The sequence below is a fragment of the Petromyzon marinus genome, chromosome 58, assembly GCF_048934315.1.
Source record: "Petromyzon marinus isolate PM22_M1 ecotype Great Lakes invasive population chromosome 58, UKy_Petmar_22M1.pri1.0, whole genome shotgun sequence".
NCBI lineage: Eukaryota > Metazoa > Chordata > Hyperoartia > Petromyzontiformes > Petromyzontidae > Petromyzon > Petromyzon marinus.
In genome coordinates, this window is record NC_133724.1 from 10676880 (window position 1) to 10693354 (window position 16475).

At 52.2% G+C, this 16475-nt stretch overlaps 2 protein-coding genes across 3 annotated transcripts in view; both read left to right on the top strand.

Annotated features, from left to right (window-relative positions):
- Positions 1 to 12448, top strand: part of METTL23 (methyltransferase 23, arginine) — a 121456-nt gene extending 109008 nt beyond the window's left edge. For both annotated transcript variants that reach the window (XM_032976178.2, XM_076052919.1), the window contains one exon: positions 1193 to 12448. In XM_032976178.2, the coding sequence (XP_032832069.1) occupies positions 1193 to 1397 (205 nt within the window). In that variant the 3' untranslated portion in view covers positions 1398 to 12448. The remainder of the gene's footprint in view (positions 1 to 1192) is intronic.
- LOC142905762 (uncharacterized) lies at positions 7850 to 12448 on the top strand. Its single transcript, XM_076052920.1, has 2 exons — positions 7850 to 8182; positions 11105 to 12448. Exons 1-2 carry the CDS (start codon positions 7850 to 7852, stop codon positions 11483 to 11485), a joined length of 714 nt encoding a protein of 237 aa, XP_075909035.1. The 3' UTR covers positions 11486 to 12448.
- Positions 12449 to 16475: the final 4027 nt, after the last annotated feature.

Sequence of the window (16475 nt, forward strand, 5' to 3'; positions counted from 1 at the left end):
ACTCCTATACACAACTACTGCCAAGCAAATTAAAACCCTACTAAGCTAAATTAAAAAGGAATAAAGAAATGCCAAAACATCAAAAGGCAAAAACAACAACAAAAAGTTATCACAAGCCAGAAATTAGTCCATTCAGTCACATCTTAGCCTACAATCCAAACTTCTCTGGCAAAAATATTACAAAGCTGCAGTGTGTATAAAATTCTCTAGCACGTGTCGTGATGACTTTTGTAAGATCCGACCATGTCCACCGATTGCTCTCTGAGCTGCATTGGCTTTAAGTTCCCGTACGAAGACATTGTAATGTCGCGCTCATTACACACAACGTGCTTGCCTCAAATTAACCACAATACCTTGCCGATCTAATCAAGTAGCATAAACTCCAGTCATCGTTGCAGCGGCTTTTGGCTAGCCAATCGAGCAAAGATGGTTACTGCATTGTGCGCTTTCAGATGTGCTTCTGTGGCCATCTGGAACACTCTTCCTTCCGATATTAGGAAGCAACTGGAACTAGAGATAACTCACTTCTTTAGAACTTATTTTTGTATTTAGTTTGTCGTCCTACCCTGCACCTCCGATTAGCACGGTTGGCTACATATGGTGCGAAAGAAGTTCAACATGTTTACATACAATCCAGGAAACCTTCACTGGAGGGGCGATGGATTTCTAAAAAGTTATGAATACTTTATTTTTATTTTACCAGGTAATGCCCACTGAGCTTTGTAGCTCTTTTTCAGAAGCAACCTGGCCACAAATGATAGCTCAACGAAGTCGCCGGTATAATTTGGAAATTTATAGCAGCCAAATACTCTAAATGCATGTTTCTAAATGTGGAGGGACAAACCGGAGGACCCGTAGGTAAATGCACATGACCACGGGGAGAGAGACACGCAAACTCCTAACATACAGGTGTCAGGGTCGAGATTGCACCCACAGTCTCCCGCATACCCGCCACTCGACCAATTAGTCAAATGTCCACATGTGATTACCTTTTTTCTCAGCTTATGCCTGGATGAATAAAAAATGCCTTCATTTCGGATTTGAATAATACTGTGATGGAGCCAATTTGTCGGATGTGGAGTGGGAGGTTATGCTAAATATATGGGCTGCTGTGCATGAGAGAGCTCGTCCAGCAATGGCTTTTTCAGTTTTATCGTTGCCTCTGTCCGTCTCCCTCTGACCCCCTGCACAGCGCGGAGTGGAGTTTGGAACCCCTGCTCCTCAAATGGGGCCTCTGCTGCCGCTTGGTTGAGCCAGCCGCCTTCCACGGCGACTCGCCCACCCTGGCGGGGTCGTCGCTGCCTGGAGACCACACGGTGCACATGTGCATTATCACGCGTGTCATCACGCACGATACCACCCAGCGGAACTTAGCGTGGAGTTCCAACCGGCGGTAATGAAATTGTGGGGTTTGTTTTCCTATCACAGTTCGTTATGCTATAAACGCGTAATTTTCATAACGTGAATTGTATATACTGTATATAAAAACAATGTATCGAGGAACGCATTTTTTAATAACACGGACGTTAATTGGATATAACGCGGCTGAGTGAATGGAACTACGTCACACGGGTAGGAATAAGCGGTTGTACGGCTGCCTTGGCGTAGCATCGCACGAGGCATTGGGATGCTGCTGGATGCTTCTAGATGCTACACACGTGCACCCTCAGTCTTTGTTCAGCCTGCGTACGCATTTCACGTGTTATCGCGTGCTGTGCTTTGCCATGATTGTCTCAAGGAGCCATATTATTTTCTTGTGGTAAGTGTTAAAACAAGTTCATAAGTTTATTTACAGCTCATAAATGTTTCTTATGCTAAAAAATATATTTTTTAAAAAATATTGTATCATTAAAAACTGCTCAGCAAGTCGTTTCACGCCCTTCATCATTTTCTCTCTTCACCCTCCTCCATAGCTACGTTTTTTATCGCTTAGTGACTTACACCGTGACGTGCATTTTTCACAAAGTTTCATGTTTTTATTCAATTAACGAATAATATAAAACTCAAACACAGCTATTATAAAAGAACACGTACAAAACAACAATGACTAATAATTGTGAAAAGTCAGTCATGTTGGTGTTTTAGAAACCTACTACCCCCTAAACCCTTAATTCCCATTGAGTCAATGGTTGTTATGCCATTTTTCCAAACCGTGGTGTTCTTGAGGAACGCAACTACCACGGTTTTCGTAGTGACACAGTCGGTAGACTACAGTGACACAGCCTGTAGGCTACAAAGTGACGCAGCGTGTAGACTACGCAGTGACGCAGCATGTAGACTACGCAGTGACGCAGCATGTAGACTATGCAGTGACACAGCGTGTAGACTACGTAGTGACAGCGTGTAGACTACGTAGTGACATCGTGTAGACTATGCAGTGACACAGCGTGTAGAGTATGTAGTGACACAGCGTGTAGACTATGTAGTGACACAGCGGGTAGACTACGTAGTTACACAGCGTGTAGACTACATAGTGACGCAGCGTGTAGACTACGTAGTGACATCGTGTAGACTACACAGTGACGCAGCGTGTAGACTACGTAGTGACATCGTGTAGACTACGCAGTGACGCAGCGTATAGACTACGCAGTGACGCAGCATGTAGACTACGCAGTGACGCAGCGTGTAGACTATGCAGTGACGCAGCGTGTAGACTACGCAGTGACGCAGTGTGTAGACTACGCAGTGACGCAGCGTGTAGACTACGCAGTGACGCAGCGTGTAGACTACGCATTGATGCAGCGTGTAGACTATGCAGTGACGCAGCATGTAGACTACACAGTGACGCAGCGTGTAGACTACGCAGTGACGCAGCGTGTAGACTACGCAGTCACGCAGCGTGTAGACTATGCAGTGACACTGTAGACTACACAATGACGCAGTGTGTAGACTATGCAGTGAGCAGCGTGTAGACTACGCAGTGACACAGCGTGTAGACTACGCAGTGACACAACGTGTAGACTACGCAGTGACACAGCGAGTAGACTACGCAGTGACACAGCGTGCAGGCTACACAGTGACACAGTAGGTAGACTACGCAGTGACGCAGCATGTAGACTACACAGTGACACTGTGTAGACTAAGTAGTGATGCAGCGTGTACACTATGCAGTGACGCAGCGTGTAGACTATGCAGTGACACAGCGTGTAGACTACGCAGTGACACAGCGTGTAGACTACGCAGTGACACAGAAGGTAGACTACGCAGTGACGCAGCGTGTAGACTACACAGTGACACTGTGTAGACTACACAGTGACACTGTGTGTAGACTACACAGTGACGCAGCGTGTAGACAACGCAGTGACGCAGCATGTAGACTACGCAGTGACGCAGCGTGTAGACTACGCAGTGACGCAGCGTGTAGACTACGCAGTGACGCAGCGTGTAGACTACACAGTGACACAGCGTGTAGACTACGCAGTGACACAGCGTCTAGACTACGCAGTGACACAGCGTGTAGACTACGCAGTGACACAGAAGGTAGACTACGCAGTGACGCAGCGTGTAGACTACACAGTGACACTGTGTAGACTACACAGTGACACTGTGTGTAGACTACACAGTGACGCAGCGTGTAGACAACGCAGTGACGCAGCGTGTAGACTACGCAGTGACGCAGCGTGTAGACTACGCAGTGACGCAGCGTGTAGACTACGCAGTGACGCAGTGTGTAGACTACGCAGTGACGCAGCGTGTAGACTACGCAGTGACACAGCGTCTAGACTACGCAGTGACACAGCGTCTAGACTATGCAGTGACACAGCGTGTAGACTACGCAGTGACACAACGTGTAGACTACGCAGTGACACAGCGTGTAGGCTACACAGTGACACAGTAGGTAGACTACGCAGTGACGCAGCATGTAGACTACACAGTGACTCTGTAGACTACGTAGTGACGCATCGTGTCGACTACACAGTGACACTGTGTAGACTACGTAGTGACGCAGCGTGTAGACTACGCAGTGACACAGCGTGTAGACTACGCAGTGACACAGCGTGTAGACTACGCAGTGACACAGTATGTAGACAACGCAGCTGTTTAGGCATGCGCTGGCTGGGCATGCGGGCTACATGACCCAGCTAACGCAGCCTTCCCTGGCAGAGGAGCTTACCGATGGGACTTTGTTGAGATCTTTCAAGGATTTGTGAGCTCCTCACACAATCCAGCCTGATTAAACCCAGGATGGATAATAGGCAGGCTAGCCTAAATGTTTTTAACCGGCGAAGATATTTCATTAGGGGGTCCACGTTTTGCAAGCGTAAAGAAAGGAGGGCATGTCTGTGGCCGAGAAGACCTGAAGCTTCGTGTGGAAAGACAGACCAGATATCTTCCACACAGCATTATGCAACCAATGAAAATATAATGCTGCTCGACTGATTTGGAGTGAGACCTCTGCTGTCAAACCGGAGCCGTTGATGAGCACACTGCCCAGGTATGGGAAGCTCTCCACTCTCTCCACAACTGCCCCATCACCAATTGGGAGTTGTGGGGGTGAAGTGTCCGATGGTTCAAAATACCCAGGCAGGTGCTTAGTTTTGGTGGGGTTGATAGTAAGGCCTCACCTTTTAGTGCTTCAGGTTCAGTAGAATTACCTCCAACTCCTCCTCTGAGTGAGCAGCAATTACCAGATCATCTGCATACATAACATGAATGACCAATAGGGAGCTATCCCTTGACCGCACCCGGGCATTGATCAGCCTCCCATTGTATCTGTACCATATGGAAATTCTTCCGGTCCATCAATCGAAGGCTTCATGAACTATATGGTCAAAATAGATGTTCAATAATGTGGGAGCCAGAGGACATCCCTGTCGCACCCCAAGGTGAATGGCACCGACTCCCGGCCACGTAGTTTTACCCGGGCCCCCTCACCATCATGAAGGTCCTTAATGATCGTGAGCAGAGAGTCAGGGACTCCGAAAGCATGAAGAACAACCCAGAGCCCAGGCCTACTGATAGTATCATAGGTTTTGAGCAGGTCAATAAAGCAGAGATGTAGGTCTTCTTGGAATTCCCTACACCTCTGCTCTAGCAGACGGACAGAAATATAGCATCTCTGCAGGACCGCCCTTTCCTGAAACCACAAGAAAGGGTGATCACCTGTGGTGCCACGACCGTGGAGCAACTCCGCAAGCGCCGCGATTTTCCATTACTCCCCACCCTGAGCACACGCAGCACATGCACTCATATAGTGTCCTGGCGGGGGATTGCCTGGCATATCGGGTTTTAATCTGAAGGAACCCTAGAGGGAAAGTCCCACGATTTCCCGGTGCAGGACAGGTTACATTTTGATGCCCTTAAAATTTGTTTTAAATTGTATGGGCGCAGAAAGAAAAAGTTCACTGGGCCAACCGCAATGAGTTACTCACAACATTGGGGGGAGGACAGAGGGCGGAATATTAAGCAAGAAAAGCGCAAGTGCCCTTCCAGACAATGGGCAACGAGGGACAATGGGTGGCCAGCGACCGTCGCTATGGACTCGAGGAAGGACACGGTAACAGGGGGACGGTAACCACAAGTAAGCACACGATGGGCCGCGCGGTACAATGGCACCCCGGGCCTTTGAAGTTAAGGGAATAAAAAGAGTAGCCTGGGACGATTTTGGCTCGTCCTTCTCCCTCCGACTCTCACAGCGTCCCTACGATGCCGTGAGTAGAGCGTCGAGGTACGTGGTAGGACGTGGGAGTGACTAGGTACGTAGGCAGAGTTAGGCTAGGCTCTTCTCGCGAAACATTCCCCCCGGGTAGTGTGTAATTTCGCAGTGAATAAACATTAGTACAAATTATCGGTACAGTGTGATTTGTGTGTGTGTGGAGCAGCTGCATGGGCGGACGAGCGGCGAGGGCAGAGCCGCAACACGCGCTCGTTAAATTAATCACCAGCTTGTGCGCGCGTGTTCACGCCGCTGCTGTAACATTAGTCATTGTGTGGACGCGTTGTGGGATACAACCGCCCACCGACGCGCGTGTGTTCGTGCAGCCGCTTTAGCGCTAGCCTTTGTGTGCAAGCGGATTAGCCAATAACCACCTGCTGGCGTGCATATTCGTGCAGCCGCTTTAGCGCTAGCCTTTGTTTACAAGCGGATTAGCCAATAACCACCTGCTGGCGCGCATATTCGTGCAGCCGCTTTAGCGCGAGCCTTTGTGTGCAAGCAGATTAGCCTATTACTACCCGCGGACGTTCACGCAGCCGTTTGGAGAGGAGAGCGCTGCAGGCGGAGGTGCGGTCATATCGCGGCGCACTGTATTGGCGTGAGAGAGCAAGCATAGAGCCGCAGCACAAGCGCTCGTTAAAATAACCGCCCGCAGAAGCGCGCGTATTCGCGCCGCCGCTATAGCGCTAGTCGTAGTACGTGCGCATATTAAAATATAAGCGACAGCAGGGGCAAGTGCATCCGCGCAGCCGCCTTCGCATTCGTGGTGGTGTACGTGGGCGTGTGCGGAGTAACCCCATGTGGCGGTGAGCCAGCGCTGTAGCCATGTCCCTCAGAGAGAGCGCCAGCGCGGGGAGGCCAAACACTCGGCCGGCGGGGACCCGGGGGGAGCTGATCGACGCGGTGGAGGGGGCGGACGTCACGCCCCACCTGCCCAGCGAGGGTGTCAGAGGTGGTACGACTCCGCACACCTCCAACGGAGAGAGGCGCCCCACCCCAAGTGAAAATAAGGTACGTGTTCACCGGGCAGGGAATACCGTCATGGATATCGTTTGCCCGGAACCTCACGTATGCTAAGGATATTAATGGTTGGACGGACGCGCAAGCATTGCAGCAGCTAAATATGAATTTGGAAGGGCGGGCAGCCAACATTGTGGAAGCGCTACCCACAAGCGTGCTAGCGCATTGGGGAGAGTTAATGCACCGCCTTGGCCAACGCTTCGGCATGTGCGACCAGGAGGAGGCAAAGGCAGCATTAAATGTGCGAGATAGTTCAGCAGTATCTGATTAGCACGACGTGGTGGCAGCCAGATGCGAACTGCCCGTATCCCCAATTTAACACCCTTGTCAAGCGTGCGCACGTGTGGGAGAGACTTGCTCGTGAGCGCGCGCAGGTCTGAGTGCTCGGACGGGAGCGCACCATCGCAAGCCTTCTTCCAGAGGAAGAGGAGGAGGAGCTCCCCAGGACGGTGAGGAGGGGGTCAAGGGAGCCCCTGAGACCCAGTAATGCCACATCGGGATGGGTGGCAGGCCTACAGACCGGCCTCGGAGATATAGCTGAGCAGGTGACCCAAGTACACGGAAATATGGACAAGCTACAGTCCACAGTGGAGGTGGTCCAGTCCGAGGTGGGAGGACTATGCTCCACGGTAGGGGGATAACCAGGCAGGTGTCTCAATTAGAGGCAGAGCTCGAACAAATGCACACTGGGAGGGGAAGGGGGAGTGAGCAAGGGGCCTCCTATGGAGCCACCACCCTTCCCTGGGCGTGTTATATATGCGACCAATGGGGGCATCTCGTGAGAGACTGTCCCCAGATCGCCCGCGCTAGACAAGCACCAGGGTTAAACACCAAGGCCTCCCTGGAGAGGGGACCACCGAGACGTACAACTAATGTGGTCCCAACACAAATAAACTGTAATAATAATGGCGAGCGAGTGACCCCCACGCAGATGCCGGCAACAACACCCAAGAATGCGGAGACTTGGGGCGACTCGCTACGGGAGCTGGTGGCAGGAATCACGGGGGCCACGTCGCTGGTGGAAGGGCAGGTGAACGGGCGGCGTACCCGGATTCTGCCAGACATGGGGGCAGTAACCTCACTCTTGAGCACAACACACTGCAGCGTGGTTGGGGTTGACGTGGGCTGCCTACAGCCCCGGATCGCGCGCTGCACACTGCAAGTGGAGCTGGGATGGGACTGCTGGGGAGGGTCACCCTTGAGGTCTGTCTCGGATACCAGGTGTGTACCCAGGAGTTCTATGTGTCGAGCGTGTTATGCCACGAGTGTATTGCAGGTACCGACCTCCTGGAAAAGTTGGGGCTCAACGTACAGACCCGCCAGCGATGCGCCACCGTGGAGGGCAGCGGAGAGCGGATTCTGCTCTTGGGACAGGAGCCAGGTCGCCCCCGCTTCGAGCCCATGGCTGCTATCCTGGCGTCGGCCGTCACCGTTGGCCCCCTTGTGGAGATGCTGTTGCCGATAGCAACACCCCGCACCGACCCCTCTCACCGACCATCGGGAGAGGTAATGTTAACTGGAGTTGGTGGCACGGTACGGGGTTGTAGGGTCGGCCACATTGGTAAACGCTGACGGCGGCCGGCTATTTCTGCGAGTATTTAACCCCCACAGTACCCCAGCAATGCTGCGATGGTGCACCATGGTAGCCACAGTGTACCCCCTGCACGCACGCTACTCTAGCAGCTCGGTGTTTGCCCTCTGGGCTGAGGACCCGTGCCAGCGCGAGGACAACCAGGACCTGGCATGGCGGGTCGGTCCAACCCCCAGAGCAGAGGTCGTCCCCCTGCTTGACGCACTGCATGTACCCTGGGCAGATTTAACCAAGGGGGAGGCTGATCAGCTGCGAGGGTTACTGCGGGAGTACGCTGACGTGTTTAGTGAGCACGATTCGGATGTGGGCCGGACAGACCTCGTTAAGCACTGAATTGACACAGGTGCAGCCCAATCCATTAAACACCCTGCATACCAAGTGGGCGCACCCGAACGGGCCCAGATTAAAGAGGCGGTCGCGGATATGCTCCGCGATAACATAATCCAACCCTCAGCAAGTCCCTGGTCTGCCCCAGTTGTGCTGGTGATGAAAAAGGATGGGTCGACCCAGTTTTGTGTTTGTTATCGAAAGCTGAACGCGGTTATCCTCGGTGACACCTTCCCCATCCCCCGCATCGATTACACCTTTGACAGCCTCGCGGGGGCACGGTATTTTTCCACCCTCGATCTAGCGTCCGGGTACTGGCAGGTAGAGATGGCAGAGGAGGATTGGGCAAAGACTGCATTTACCACCCCAACGGGACTGTTCGAGTTCCGAGTGCTTCTGTTCGGACTAACGCGCCTGCAATGTTCCAGCGGTTAATGGAGTTGGTGATCCGGGGCTTGCAATGGGAACAGTGCCTAATATACCTGGATGACGTGATAGTGTTCAGTAGGTCCCTATCTGAGCACTGGTCCAGGTTACAGGAGGTTTTCCAACGACTGCGAGCAGCCCATCTCAAGCTCAAGCTGCGTGAGTGTCATATTGCGCAGCGTGAGGTTGGGTACCTCGGACACCGCGTCAGCGAAGCAGGAGTGCACACTGACCCGGAAAAGGTATGCGCCATAGTGGAATTGCCATGGCCGAGGAACCTGATGGAGATCAGGTAATTTTTGGGGGCTAGCCACTTATTATCGTCCATTTGTGAAGGGATTCAGCGAGATTGTGCGCCCCCTCACCCAACTCACTTCCCCTAAGAACTCCTATCATTGGACGGAGGCCTGCCAGACGGCCTTCAGCACCCTCTCAAGGACCACCTCAACCATACCCCCACCCTGGCTTTCCCTGACTTTTCCACAGATTTTATCCTGGACACCGACGTCTGCAGCAGTGGGCTGGGCGCTATGTTGTCACAGGTGCAGGATGGGATGGAGCGGGTCATCGCATACGCCAGCCGGACCCTGAGCGGGGCCGAACTGAATTATTGCGTGACCCGTTAGGAAACTGTATGCCATGATTTTTGCGTGTAAGCAGTATTTGTACGGCAGGAAATGTCACGTGCACAATGACCATTATGCTCTGCAGTTCCTCCTCACATTTAAGGAACCGCGGGAGCAGATGGCCCAGGGGGTTGACACTGCTGCCAGAGTACAACCTGCAGATCCAGTACAGGGCCGGACGGACACACGCAAACACGGATGCATTGTCAAGCCGACCCGCAGTGTGCTCCGAGGGCTGCCCGTGCTTCACGGGGGGATGCTGCCATGTGTGTCACAGAGGTCCCTGCTGAAGGGGGTGGGGGCCGCCCGGTGGGCACGGACCCTGCACCCATTGGCCCGACAGGACACTCTAACCAACCCGGTCGGATCCAAGAGGACGTTGGTTGTGCGTTCCCTGGCCTGGATGACGAACAGCTGCAACAGGCCCAGCAGAGAGACCCGGACCCTGGAGTGGGTTGTACTCCCGGTTGTGTGTAAAGGATGGAGGGGTGCGGGAACTAACCGAAGCCGGGCAGCCGGGGTGCATTAGCATTCTCGCTCAGGTGCGGCCACAGCTGCTACGACTGGTGCACAACCACCCGCTCAGGGGCCATGATGGGGAACGGTGCACTCATGAGACCCTGCGTCGCCAGTATCTCTGGCCCAAACTGAAGCAAGACGTAGCCACCTGGGTACAAGGCTGCCGCGCTTGTCAACAGTGTGGGCAGAAATCTGCGTGGTATCGGGTGCCCCTGAGGCTGTTCCGCGTCAGCCGGGCGAACCAGTTGGTTGGGGTCGGCCTACAGGGGCCATTCCCGCGGTCCCAACCAGGGCAACCGGTACATCCTCGTAGCGGTGAAGTATTTTATGCGCTATCCAGTGGCAGTGGCCATCCCCGATAAGACGGCCCTTGTGGTCGCCCGGGCCTTTGTGGAGCATTACGTGCTTAAAAATGGGATCCCTGAACGAGTCATAACCGACCAGGGTAGTGAGTTTGAGGCAGAGCTATTTCAGGCGCTGTGCCAGGAGTTCGGAATCCAGAATGACCGAACCACGGCCTACCACCCCTAAGCAAATGGTATGGTGAATCGCATGAACCAGACCTTTGCCAGGAAGCTCAAACGTATGGCGGGCGCCAATCAGCAGGATTGGGACAAACACCTCCCCTATGCCCTGTTCGCCTACGCCACCATGGTACACACATCTACGGGACAGACCCCGTTCCTAATGATGTTTGGTCGTGAGTCTCGACTACCAGCAGACCTGTTGTTCGGCGTTCCACCGCCACAACCGGAGGAAGGGAGCCAGCCCGTGGAGCACCTGATGGAAACCCTGCAAGGGGCCCATGGCCGGGCCTACCAACAGGGGGAGGCCGCCCATCAGCGGCAAGAGCAGGGCGCCCGCCCCCGTGTAGAGCCCCCCTACTACTCGGCGGGCTCTAAGGTATGGCTGCACACCCTACGTTTTGGGGCCGGACAGGTGGGGAAGCTGACCACCTACTGGCGTGGGCCCTGGACCGTGGTGCGGCAGATCCCCCCCTGGATGGTGCTGATCCAGGGCGGAGAGAGGAGTCGAGAGACGGTGGTTAACGTCCGCCGATTAAAACTTTGGAGGGCAGCCCCGGCGGGGGAGACGCCCACCCTTCAGGTACCCCGACACCCCGGAACCCCTGCACCCCCCATGCCGCACATACTTGATGGCTTCACGCCCTACATGGGCCCCGCTGCGCCCGAATTCCCAGTGGTCCCCAGCCCAGAAAGGAGGAGACGGGCGCGGCGGCACATAAACCCCTCTGCCCCTGAGTTTGTTCCCCAGCCAGCGGATGCCGGAGGGCAGGAAGAGCCTCTGGAGTGGAGATAGAGACTGCCGAAGGAGGCTCGGAAAATGGAGCCACCACCCACAAAACCGGCCACAAGGGCCGCGTGAGTCCCACAGACTCCGCGGCGCTACCTGGTTGGAGCGGCCCAGGCGAGGTGCTCCAGTCAGCCCGGGACTGGGATGGGCACCTCGGGGGGCTATGTGGTGCCATGACCGCGGGCAACTCTGCAAGTGCCGTGATTTTCCACTAACTCCCACCCTGAGCACACGCACACACACAGCACATGCACCCACGTAGTGTCCTGGCGGGGAATTGCCTGGCACATCGGTTTTTAATCCGAAGGGCCCCTAGAGGGAAAGTCCCATGGTTTCCCGGTGCCAGGAGATTAGCCGACCTTCGTAGGACAGGTTACATTGCGATGCCCCTAAAATTGGTTTAAAATTGTATGGGCATAGAAAGAAAAGGTTCACTAGGCCAACCGCAATGAGTTACAACATTGGGGGGAGGACGAAGGGCGGAATATTAAGCAAGAAGAGCGCAAGCGCCCTTCCAGACAATGGGCAACGAGGGACAATAGGTGGCCGGCGACCGCCGTGGTAACAAGGGGGCAGTAACCACAGGTAAGCGCACAATTGGCCGCGCGGTACAATGGCACCCTGGTCCTTTGAAGTTAAGGAAATAAAAAGAGTACCCCGGAACGATGTTGGCTCTCTTGTCTCTGGGCCGTCAAGACCCACTCCCTGCCGTCCTGCCTCCTCGAGCCATTCGCAGCATCTGTGTGATGCCAGCGAGTGCTGCTACGAGGCAGTGATAGGTAAAGTTTTCTCTCGTCCTTCTCCCTCCAACTCTCACAGCGTCCATGTGACGCCGTGAGTACAGCTTCGAGGTACGTGGTAGGACGTATAAGTGACTGGGTATATAGGCAGAGTTAGGCTAGGCTCTTCTCGTGAAATATTCCCTCCGGGTAGTGTGTAATTGTGCCGTGAATAAACGTTAGCACAGATTATCGGTGCAGTGTGATTTGTATGTGTGTGTGGAGTAGCTGCGTGGACGGACGAGCGGCGAGGACAGAGCCGCAGCACGCGCGCTCGTTAATCACCAGCAGGTGCGTGCGTGTTCACGCCGCTGCTGTAGCATTGGTCATTGTGTGGACACGGTGTGGGATACAACCGCCCATCGATGCGCGCGTGTTCGTGCAGCCGCTTTAGAGCGCATCTTAGCATGGGTGCGGGGTAGCGAATAACCACCCGCTGGCGCGCATATTCGCGCAACCATTTAACACTAGCCTTTGTGTGCAGGCGGATTAGCCTATAACCACCCACAGACGTTCACGCGCTTTTGCACAGTTGTGCAAAAGCGCGTGAACGTCTGTGGGTCAGGCTTAGTGCAGTGCGCTGCATTAGTGTGAATAGCGGGGGCGCGCGTGCAGAGAGGAGAGCACTACAGGCGGGGGTGTGGTCGTATCGCGGCGCACCACATTAGCGTGAGTGATGGTGTGCACGGGAGAGTGATCGTAGAGCCGCAGCACGAGCGCTCGTTAAAATAACCGCCCGCAGAAGTGCACGCATTCGTGCCGCCGCTATAGCGCTCTTCGTGGTACGTGCGCATATTAAAATATAAGCGCCAGCAGGGGCGCGCGCGTTCGCGCAGCTGCCTTCACATAAGTGGGGGTGTACGTAGGCGTGTGCCGAGTAACCCCGTGTGGCGGTGAGCCAGCTCTGTAGCCATATCCCTCAGAGAGCGCCAGCGTGGGGGGGCCGATCACCCGGTCGGCGGGGGACCGACAGGAGCCGATCGACGCGGTGGAGGAGCCAGACGTCACGCCCCACCTGCCCAGTGAGGGCAATGGGGTGGATTTCGGCCCTTACACACCATGTCACGTTTAACACATAGTGGTAGGGTTTTCACGACCAATATCCACAATATAAGTTTTTTTTGGGTTAGATCGCGCATTTATAAATCTTGTCATTAAACCCGCCACCACCACCCGACACAGCCAATCATCAATGGTTTATCACGTAAAACCGGACATGCCAATTTGTTACTAGATCAGCACTAACCGGTGTGTTGGAGAGTAAACCTACAGTATTTGCTAAAATATCAAACTTTTTTTAGTTTACCAGGTAAGGCCAACCAAGCTATATAGCTCTTTATCAGAGGTGATTTTGCCACAAATGATAACTCAACGAAGTGGCTTATGTGAACATTTATATCAGCCAAATACTTTAAACGCATGTTTCTAAATGTGGAGGGAAACACCAGAGGACCCGGAGAAAAATCCACACGACCACTGGGAGAGAGAGGCACGCAAACATCCAAATATACAGCAGGCGTCAGGGTGGGGATCGAAGCCACGACCTCCTGCATACCAGGCGACGTAGTTAACATCTCCTTGTCACCATGACGCCAACGGGTAGGTAGTTGCGCAGATGTCCCACGCGGTGACTTACGCCTACCGCCGTGCCATCTTGTACGTTCACACGAGGCGATCGGAGCATTCGTTTTGCTGACACTCTACCGGTTCCGGACTTTCGTAACTCGTGACCGGTTTTCAAATCGGTTACCGGTTTGGCGGTTGTCGTTTAACAAACCATGTTTAAAAATCGCAGCTGACCTTTTCTTCATTCAAGCCCAGACCAGGTTGGCTGGTTAACAAAAATATACATCTGTGATGGATGTGTAATTATATAAAATAATAAATGCAAGAATATTATGTGTAACATGTGTAATGTATATAGTCTACACAATGTAATTGTGTAGTCTACATGCTGTGTCATTGTGTAGTCTACACAATGTCACTGTGGAGTCTACACGCTGTGTCACTGTGTAGTCTACACGATGTGTTAGTGTGTAGTCTACACGATGTCACTATGTAGTCTACACAATGTCACTATAGTCTACACGCTGTCATTGTGTAGTCAACATGCTGTGTCACTGTATCGTCTACGCGCGGTGTTATTAGACTGTGCGGTGTGTTGTTGTGGCGTACGCGGTGTGTAGTTTTGGCGTGCGCGCTGTGTCACCGTGTCTGCAGTTAATACGCATTGCTACAATCACTCATTCTCATTGTGTGCGATAATTACCCATGTTATAAAGCATAGGCCTGAGGCACCATTTCGTACCATTTATAATGTTTTTTTGCGTTATTTAAGCTGCGGGTTTTGTACAGGTTGGGTGGTCAGGGAAATCTTGAATTTTAAAACGCATCACGTTACTTTAAATTAACACAATAATTATTAGGTAGTGGTTATTTTGGGTTATCCATTACAGTATTATGGCGCTTTGGGTGGCAGATTTGTGCCAGAAGGCCACCACGTGTTAAACAAAAATAAATGAACTTGGCTTGACTGCATTGTTTGACCTATATATATCGAACAGGAAGGGCTATTTTTCTTATAAACATCTGGCAGATGGAGGAACAGACATGGGAGCGAGATGTATTGTCTGGTGAACTGTTTTGTCAATTCGCATAGGACGCCCGTCATAAATTTGAGCAGTTAATTACTTCGACTATTTTTGAATGAAATCAACAAACTGGGTTCAGCCTGGATGGCACATTTTTACACGGGCGGAACCGTGGTTTAATAACAGACACATAATCTTAACATTGGCGGAGAAATGTTCGGAAATCATCAAATGTACAGGAGGTCGTTCCAGATGTTGCTTTTCAGCCCCCTCTGTCCTTTTGTGTCAAAGCGTGGGTCTGTTAAACGCAAGCTGAAATCAAAGGACGGCAAAATGTAGTGGCGCCTGCTGATTGACAGCTCCAATCTCATATATAAATAACATTAGTGACGCTCTTGAGTCAAAGAGGACTGACGTCAAAAGTGAAACAGCGAACGTCGGGGGCGAGAAAGTGTTGGGTGAAGCTGTCTGTCGTGCGACCTTAATGAGTTACTTTGTGGCCAGGATTTTTTTTGTGTGGAATTGCTTTCCCGATACACACAGACTACCCGAGAAAATAAATTAAGCAGACCGTATGCTTCATTCCTGTCTCTGCCCCTTCACGTAGAAAAAAAATGAGTATTAGTTGACATCCCATCAGCCACACGGGCCCTCCTGGAGTGCAACTTTTCAGCAGCATTGGTTCAACGCAAATTCGAGACCAGGTTCGTCATTCAATGCCTCATCTGCAGTTCGGCTTGCTTGAACCAATGCTGGCGGAACTGCCAGATTTTTCTTTATAGCAAGGACCCTCTCTCTGCTAGCTAAAGTGACTCGTTCAGTGCAAACCTATATGATGCATAACGCTTCTCGAACGCGTGTGTACTTCTGCTCACAACCGTGACCTTCATGCAGCCCTGTGCATTACACGTAACATTGATAGGAGAGCACACAAAGTGCTTGCCACAAATGAGCCACAATACCTTGTGGTGATCTCTTGAAGGAACATAAACCATCACGTGAACTCCGGTCATGCTTGCAGCAGCAGATTTTGGCTAGCCGTCGAACAAAGATGGTCACCGCATCGCATGCGTTCAGATTCTGTGGCCGTCTGGAATGCTCTTCCTTCCAAAATTAGAAAGCCACTGGAGCTATGCACTTTTAAATAATCTAGATTGACGAACTTTTTTCTTTAGAAATGATTTTTGTGTTTAGTTTTTTGTCCTTCCCTCACATCCGTTTAGCAAGGTTCGCTACGCACGGTGCAAAAGAAGTTCAATATACATACGTACAGTTAGTCAATTGGCAGATGGCGTGCGATGGGGTAAAGTGTGAGTATGCCCAATACTTCCAAAACGTGTCGTCGGCGTGGAATAGTAGATGAAATACTCGCTCGGGCGAGTAATAAACTTCGGGGCAAAAAGAGAGGTTACGTTATCTGCGAATCTCCAGATCGCCAAAGAACGGTTCGCAAATAAATACCCAGAATCACAGACACAGAGCACAGGGCAAACAAACATTATAACTGATATTTTTTTCTCTTCACGGAAAAAGTTAAAGCTTGGCTATAAGAATAAGTCTATATTAGTGGCTTTATTAGTATTTATTTTATTTCACCCTTATTCAACTCACGTATTGTTTCTTATT

Bases quoted from the DNA above. Each gene is read 5' to 3' on its own strand.
- LOC142905762 (XM_076052920.1), top strand. From the start codon at position 7,850: ATGGGACTGCTGGGGAGGGTCACCCTTGAGGTCTGTCTCGGATACCAG. The intron at 8,183-11,104 runs GTAATGTTAACT...GGGGCCGGACAG, and splicing joins CTCACCGACCATCGGGAGAG to GTGGGGAAGCTGACCACCTA.